The sequence below is a fragment of the Megalobrama amblycephala genome, linkage group LG7 (assembly GCF_018812025.1).
Source record: "Megalobrama amblycephala isolate DHTTF-2021 linkage group LG7, ASM1881202v1, whole genome shotgun sequence".
NCBI classification, from domain to species: Eukaryota; Metazoa; Chordata; class Actinopteri; order Cypriniformes; family Xenocyprididae; genus Megalobrama; species Megalobrama amblycephala.
Window position 1 is genome coordinate 10336054 of NC_063050.1, and position 9140 is coordinate 10345193.

The 9140-nt window shown below is 36.5% G+C and overlaps 1 protein-coding gene across 2 annotated transcripts; it reads left to right on the forward strand.

The window, feature by feature from the left end:
- The first annotated feature begins 184 nt into the window (after positions 1–184).
- On the forward strand, positions 185–5984 carry LOC125271225 (zinc finger protein 750-like). 2 transcript variants are annotated; one of them, XM_048195258.1, is made up of 3 exons: positions 185–268; positions 3050–4069; positions 5282–5984. In XM_048195258.1, exons 2-3 carry the CDS (start codon positions 3129–3131, stop codon positions 5841–5843), a joined length of 1503 nt encoding a protein of 500 aa, XP_048051215.1. In that variant the 5' UTR covers positions 185–268; positions 3050–3128; the 3' UTR covers positions 5844–5984. The 2 variants fall into 2 exon arrangements, with proteins under 2 accessions (XP_048051215.1, XP_048051216.1); XM_048195259.1 differs by lacking the exon at positions 185–268 and having other exon boundaries at positions 2762–4069.
- The last annotated feature ends 3156 nt before the right edge of the window (positions 5985–9140 follow it).

Below are 9140 nucleotides of genomic sequence, written 5' to 3' on the forward strand. Positions count from 1 at the left end.
AGATTATTCAAATCTTCTTCACACTAAGAAAACAAATGTTTCTTTTAAGAGCTGATCACTGAAGGTGTTTTCAGTGTAGCTGCAGGCGTGTGTGTGTCGGCGTATCCTCAGGGCTCCTCAAACAGATGAGAAGCCCCGCCCCCTTCACACGTGACCCCAGCGGACGGGTCGAGCCGGTCTGACGGACAGAGGCTCTTCAGCAGACTTCACGCGCCCCAGACACCTGTTACAGGACAAGAGCACACAGAAACAGCTTCTGCAGTGCCAGGTAAGAACAAAAACCACTAATATATTTAGCTGAAATTACATTTCAACATTTATTAGTGAAAATAAGCAAAACAAATGAGTTAAAATTACAGTTTGAATGAGATAAACTGGTGTGTTGAGGTGCTTTATCATGCTACATATAAACAAAACAACTAAATAATGTAATAAATAAACAGAACTGAGCAATATTCAATCGTTAAAGTACATGAATTAGACAGAGTATAGTTTTGCATGTTTCTAACATTAAAATGAAGCATTTGCTGTCATAAATAAATAAACAAGCAAAATGACAAAAAATAATCTGATAGTTTTAGACATCATTTTGATGAAGATCCTGTATTTTTTAAATCTATATTGTGATTTTACCACGGTAACTATTTGAATTATTTACTACGGTAAATCCTTACAATGCCGTTTTCAAGCCGTTATGCGATTTATTCAAGCAATTCATGTAATGTCCTAAGTTTAAGCAGTAGTAGAAGTAGTAAAACATAAGATTAACCGAAAGCGTCAGTCTCATTTCACGAGAAAATGAGTGACATCGACTCGCACAACCAGCGAAACCTGAACGACGACATGTTGCGACAGACGGGTGGGACCCAAGGCGAGTTTTTGGAAGTGAAGTCTGGTTTAAAAGAGGAAAGAGTAGAACGATAAGACGGAAAAGTAAAATAAAGTGTCCTGTGTCATGCAAACTATCATGACTAGCACGATGCAAAAGAAGCGCGGCTTGATTTCCATAGAGCTGAGCTGATTCAGACTATCACGCCTCAGGCTAGAGTTTCAGGACTGCTTACAGCGTTTATTCAAACATGATTGAACTTTAAAGACGGCACTGCTGTTATTCAAATGAGCCGCTGAAGGAAGAGCTCATCGAGAGATGCGTATGTTGGGTATGGAGAACACACATTAGGCTACATTTTAAAATGTTTTCACATAGACAATGGTAGCATATGAAGATCCAACACAGCATCTGTCATCATTAAAAGAGATGTTTAAACAGCAAAATCATTTCTTTAAATATAAGTATAAATAATGGATGTCGAAGCAGAGTTGAAAAAAAAAAGTACTTTTAACATTAATGCAAACAGTGTTAGTGTGAAATTACAGTATATTCCAGGTTAATAATCGCATGACTTTCACAGTAATAATTAATTTTGTTGAAATGTTGCCAAATGAAAGTACAATTGCAGGAGAAAGTCGTCTATTTGCACGTATGGCATGACAAATAAAGAACTGCACTTGAAGAAAAAATATCATTTCGACAAACTCTCACAAAAGGATGAGAGATGAGATGAATTTGATTTGTGCCTTCTTGCTTGAAGCTATGCTCTCTTGTTTGCCATCAAACACTGCGGCGAAAACTCACACACAACGTTAATGGTGTGATTAAGGCGTGTACATGTTTATAATGCACTTCGATAATGCGACTAAAATAGGAATACTCCATGTCTTAAAGGATTAGTTCACTTTCAAATAAACTTTTCCTGATCATTCACTCACCCCCATGTCATCCAAGATGTTCATGTCTTTCTTTCTTCAGTCGAAAAGAAATGAAGGTTTTTGATGAAAACATTCCAGGATTATTCTCCTTATAGTGGACTTCAATGGGCACCAAACGGTTGAAGGTCAAAATTACAGTTTCAGTGCAGCTTCAAAGAGCTTTAAATGATCCCAGACGAGGAATAAGAGTCATTTTCGGAAAAACAAAATGTAAATGCATATGCTTTATATAAACAAATTATCGCCTTGTACATGCTTCTGCTTTCCGTATTCATCAAAAAGCTTACGCTGTATGTCCTACACCTTCCCTATTCTACTTATGGAATGAACGCGGCGGCAGTTCATTTTGAAGAATATGGAAAGCAGAAGCATGTACAAGGCGATAATTTGTGTTTATAAAGCATATACAGTTGTATTTTTTCTGAAAATGGCCGATGGTTTCTCTAGATAAGACTCTTATTCCTCGTCTGGGATCATTTAAAGCTCTTTGAAGCTGCACTGAAACTGTAATTTTGACCTTCAACCGTTTGGTGCCCATTGAAGTCCACTATATGGAGAAAAATCCTGGAATGTTTTCATCAAAAACCTTCATTTCTTTTCAACTGAAGAAAGAAAGACATGAACATCTTGGATGACATGGGGGTGAGTAGATTATCAGGAAAAGTTTATTTGAAAGTGAACTAATCCTTTAATTGTATTTGTGTTTACTTCGAGTATGACTGTAGTCAGATTAAGGTAATCAAAAATCGCAGTTTCTTAATCAGAGTATTGTCTTAATCGGGTTAATATCGGGATATTGTTGTCCATGTAAACATACTGATTGTTTAAGCAAATCTTTTCATTTGTCACACTTCTGACTAGGCTAGATCAGGTATTTGAATATGAATATACAAAATCCCAAGCAAACGAACACTGATCACCATTGTGGTGACTTCAAAACAATTACAGTACTAAATTACAGTGGCATGGTTCAAGACAACTTTATAATGTGAATTTACAATAAAACAAGAGCAGTAAATTACTGTCAGCATCATTTTGCTGTTGATTAACAGTAATTTGTAATCAAATGCATTAATTTCACTGTAAATTTCCCGATTACAGTAATTTATTGTAAAATAATACCCTTTAATCCTGTAAATTCCTGGCAATTACAATTTACAGTAGATCTCAACCATTTGAAAGAGTAAATAATAGACTAAAGATTGCACCACAAACCACAAACTGCACTGTTTTTTTTATCCAGATGTCTATTAATGGATTAAATCATTGTCTTTTATAGGGTAATTTATGTGTTGCCAGGTTGAAAAACAACCATTATCCTTCTCTGCAAACAAGATCAACTACACGACTTTATCACGATGAACATCCCTGTGAAAGAGCGCAAACCGAAGAAGCCTCACTACGTCCCTCGTCCGGCCGGAAAGCCGTTCAGATACCAGTGCTTCCAGTGTCCCTTCACCTGCAACCAGAAATCCCACCTGTTCAACCACATGAAGTACAACCTGTGCGACGTCTCCATCTCCATCAGCTCCAGACTCAGCAGACGCAGCTCCGCCAACCTCTCACCGCACGTGGATGAAGACGCACCTTCAGAGGAGGACGTGGACGTCCCTGCAACACGTCCTGCGGAGATCCAAGTGGAGTCTGAAGCGTCAGATCCTCCAGCGGTGTCATCGTCGGCGGACGATTGTGAGGAAACGGCCTCGACCGTACGCAAACCAGAAGCGCTCCGTCCTCACAGTCCCGGGTCCGTCTGGAGGCCTCCGGTCTCGTTCACTCCCACCGAAAACAACAAGCCACACCTGCAGGAACGAACGGAGGACTTTGCGTACCATCCGGGGTTTCATTTACCTCTCCATCCTCATTATAACCCTTACGTCTACGAGCCCGTCCCTCACCCTTACGTCCTGGACACTCGCGGACTGTTTCCACAGACGCTGTTCCCGGTGACGACACTGTCTCTGATGCCGGAGGAGTATTTCAGGTACTACTACACAATCCCGGCTCCCAGCTACCATCCGCCGTACTCATTCCAGCCGGTGATGGACGTCAGCTCTGCGTTTGCAGCACCGCCGCGGCACCTGTATGACCCGTATGCTGGGCTCGTAATGAATCTGAAGGGGAAGGAGGTTCAGGTGAGTCCGCAGACGGGACGCTCCGCTGCTGGATCACCTGACAGACCTGACGGCTTTGATCATTCCCAGCAGCCACCACATGGGAGGGATGCAGTAACAGCCAGCCAATCAGGAGAGAGGGGCGTGGCCACACAGCCACAAGAGGACAGGAGCCCCTTTGAGAGGTCAGAACACCCAAATTAAATTAAATGAAAACAATAACGATATTCATGAGGACAGATCCACTACAAATTAATTATTGATTAAATTCATTTAATTTATTATAATTTATTTATATAATATATAATTTTACAAATTATTACATTAATCTGAAAAAAAAATCTCCATGAGATCCATGTACAATTATTTATTAAATGATTTATTGTAGCATTTATATTATAATATATAATTATATGATAAATTTACAAATTATTAAATCAGATCTCCCTAAGATCAGATATTCTACAAATTAACTGTAATATGTTTAATAAATATTTTTCATTTTACAAATTATTAAATTAAATTACTTAAAAAAATGCTCTATTAGGTCAGAGTAAAATATAAAATATTAAATTAAATTATAAACAAATCAGATCTTCTACATACTAATTATTTAAAAAATGATTAATTGATTAATGATTAACTTATTATAATTTATGTGCAATATATACTTAGAATTTTACAAATTAATACTGATAATCTTACATATTATTAAATTAAAATTTAAAAATAATCTCCATGAGATCAGAGTACAAATTAATTATTAAATGATTAATTGTAACACATATATTATATAATTTTATAATTAAACTGATAAATTGACAAATTATTAAATTAGATCTCCCTGAGATCAGATATTTTACAAATTAATTATATGTATTTATTATTATTATTATTATTATTTACAAATTATGGAAAATTTTACAAATAAAATTAAATTAAAAAAATGATCCATTAGGCCAGAATACAAATGAATTTTTGTAAATGATTAATTTTAACATTTATTGTAATTTATTTATCATATAAAATTATAATTATACAAATTATTATTGATAATTGTAAAATTAAATCATAAAACAACTGTAATTATTTAATTATTTAAGGCTAATTATTTAATCAATTATTAATTTTAAAATGTATTATAATTTATAAGTGTAAAACATACTTGGAATTTTACAAATTAATATTGATAATCTTACAAAAGATTAAATTTAAATTTAAAATAAATCTCCCTGAGGTCATAAAAGTAATTTTACAATTTATTATATATATATTTTTATATCATATCACTTTTATTTATATCATTATAATTAAGTAATAAATAGTTAATAATAATAAATAAAATATATAATCCCATGTATAATGTATATTCACTCATTTCTTGTTTCTGTGCGCAGGTTATCAGAGATGGAGAGAGGGGGAAATGACAGATTTGATGACGATACTTTGGTCCCTCTCAATCTCTCCAGAAGAGACAGTCCTCTGAACCTGTCAATGAAGATGTCTACAGCTCCATCAGACAGCCAATCACAGAGCTGCTTGATGACTGAGGGGATTATGGGTGCTGTGACATCACAAGAGGATGATCATTTATCAGTAGAGAAGACGGCCGCGTTTGCTCTCTGTCAGCTGGCCCAGTCCGGTGTTTCAGACCTCAGCAGAAACTCTCATTCAAACATCTCTCATGAGCAAATAACAAACCTTCCCACCTCGGCCCAGAGTCCTGCGTCTGATCACATGGAGCTCACGCAAACAGCTTCCACTTCTCCAGATGTTAAATCAGATACAGATGTAGAATGCCCCGCCCCTTCCGCCGCTGAAGTCTCCGCCTCCTCGTCAGGTGATGCCAGTCAAACACGGACAAAAAGACACGGAAAACGCAACATGAAGAGAAAACAGACGAGCAGCAAACACAATCTGAGGAAGAGAATTCGCCGTCAGAAAATCACCACAGAATGAGACTCTTTTATATAACCAACTATATAACCATCATGTGAAGCACTGAATCATATTTATATTTGTAAAACACTGCTTTTTTTGATTGTTTCATGAGGTTTTCATGCTGACATGTGTAAAATAAAGACTCAAACTGGTTTGAAATTACTACTTTGCGTCCACAAACACTTCAGATCTCAGTCATACAAACCTGACCGCAGATCACTGAAACACAAGCCTTAACTTCTACAATATCTGCACACCAAAGCAAGACGGTTTGTGCCAGTGACGCACACTGAGTGAAGCAGGTGCATCTGAAACCTGCTAAACCGCTAAAAAAGTGCAGTTATATTGAAAAAAGCAGCAGGTTCAGACATGTGAGATCAGTGAGACTGTTAAACCTGTCTCTCTTTCACACACACACACACACACACACACACACACACACACACACACACACACATACATCTAAATGACTTAATAGCTTTTACAATCTCAATAGATTTGACCATATGCACAGTTACTTCCTGGTGTTCGTTAAGCCAGCTTGGGCATTTCCGGTGAACTGTTAGCTGATCATTTTGGACTCGCTGTACATCAACACAAAACCATCATAAATGGTTGCCTTTTTAATGTTGTATATATATTTTAATGCAGTTATCACATTTAGCCTACCTAATATGCCAATAAACTAGTTTTATTGATTGCAATAAAGACGAAGCTAATGGGAATGTTAGAATAAGAAACAGTGTCTGTAATTAGACAGGCACATGCAACATTTTTCCAACACTTCATATGTTATTTTTAATGTGATGACCACAAACATTATTTGTTCATCCTTCTGAGATTGTCTCCATTTGCAAAACCGAATGATTCAAGATGTAGCGAATCCAACATTTGATAGAAAACGCTATCATTTAAAAATAAAAGACATTAATTAGCACTATAACCAGCAGATGGCGGCAGAGGAGCATTTATTTGCGCATATATTAGCCATTTCCTGTAATAGTTTCACTTTGAATAAATATTAAACATTATAAAATCAATAGGTTTAAAAATACATTTTGACAAGGTGAAATATGAAGTACTCACACAATCTCATGAAAAACAATAACTTTTCTTGTGAATGAATGACACAGAAAGGCGGCACCGTGCTCTCCCTTTATAATCACTGAAGCTGTTCAATGAATCTAACTCAAGTGCATCTTTAATTGATCTTTTTCACACAAAAGTGTGAAAACTGATAGTCGAATCGAATTTTGCTCAGGAACACTGAAATGTATCTTTTTATAATGTCGCATTACGTTTGAATAACTAAATTATCGCTAGACCTGACTATTTAAGTGACTATATTCTTATTATACACTAAGTATTACACTCTTGATGCTGTTAAAGGATTAGTTCACATTCAAATGAAAATTAGCCCAAGCTTTACTCCCCCTCAAGCCATCCTAGGTGTATATGACTTTCTTCTTTCTGATGAACATAATCAGAGAAATATTAATAAATATTCTGACACATCCAAGCTTTATAATGGCAGTGAATGTGTCCAACGAGTATGAAAAATATCCATATTTAACACGTTATAAAGAAAAATAACTATCTTCCGCCAGACCACCTTCGTAAGTTGAATAGGGAAGGTGTAGGACGTAGCGTAAGCTTTCTGAACTGTGAGAGTTTTACTTTCTTTGTACGTTGGATACAGAAGGCAGTCTGATGGAAGCTCGATATTTTCCTTCATAACTTGTTTAAATATGGATAATTTTTTACACAAATGCATCACTTTGCTTCAGAAGGCCTTTATTAACCCCTCCGGAGCCGTATGGAGTACAGGTTTATGATGGATGGATGTGGATGGATGCACTTTCTTCGGCTCATACTAGTGACCCCCATTCACTGCTATTATAAAGCTCGGATGCGTCAGGATATTTATTAATATATCTCCAATTGTGTTCATCAGAAAGAAGAAAGTCATATACACCTAGGATGGCTTGAGGGTGAGTAAAGCTTGGGCTAATTTTCATTTGAAAATGAACTAATCCTTTAAAACTACCTCAGGACATTGAATATACCGACACCAATAAGTGAGATTTCACCAGAAGTTTTCCAGTTGGCTTATATTATATTGAGGAATTTCGTAAGAACGTTCTGTGCATATGGTCCACTGCTTATTAAAGTTAAGCCGCCTTTCCACCATGGTTGTCACGTTTTGCCCCCTAGTGGCAGTCGGATAAAACTTTTAAATTCACCATGGTAAAATAATGAATAATGAACGTCTGAATATATACACACAAAACAAATGCCTGCCAAGACATCTGAAAGAAAAGCATAGAAGGTATTCTAGCGCTAATCAAAGTAATTATTTAACAACTATAAAATAATTTTCAAGCACACAATTATTCAACCGTCCATTCTACAGAAAAGGTGTTTAAAGAATAAAGTTTTAGTGGAAATATATTGGTTATTACCACCTTGTGCCCATAGTTATTACGATTCATCATATCCAGTCAACTGGAAACACTTCAAATATTTCAACATCCAAAGCTCAAATCAGATCCATAAATTCTGCATAAATTATTGGATTCGGAACAACACACATACAGGTGCTGGTCATATAATTAGAATATCATCAAAAAGTTGATTTATTTCACTAATTCTATTCAAAAAGTGAAACGTGTATATTATATTCATTCATTACACACAGACTGATATATTTCAAATGTTTATTTCTTTAAATTTGGTGATTATAACTGAAAATCCCAAATTCAGTATCTCAGAAAATTAGAATATTGTGAAAAGGTTCAATATTGAAGACACCTGGTGCCACACTCTAATCAGCTAATTAACTCAAAACACCTGCAAAGGCCTTTAAATGGTCTCTCAGTCTAGTTCTGTAGGCTACACAATCATGGGGAAAACTGCTGACTTGACAGTTGTCCAAAAGACGACCATTGACACCTTGCACAAGGAGGGCAAGACACAAAAGGTAATTGCACAAGAGGCTGGCTGTTCACAGAGCTCTGTGTCCAAGCACATTAATAGAGAGGCGAAGGGAAGGAAAAGATGTGGTAGAAAAAAGTGTACAAGCAATAGGGATAACCGCACCCTGGAGAGGACTGTGAAACAAAACCCATTCAAAAATGTGGGGGAGATTCACAAAGAGTGGACTGCAGCTGGAGTCAGTGCTTCAAGAACCACTACGCACAGACGTATGCAAGACATGGGTTTCAGCTGTCGCATTCCTTGTGTCAAGCCACTCTTGAACAACAGACAGCATCAGAAGCGTCTAAAGACAAAAAGGACTGGACTGCTGCTGCTGAG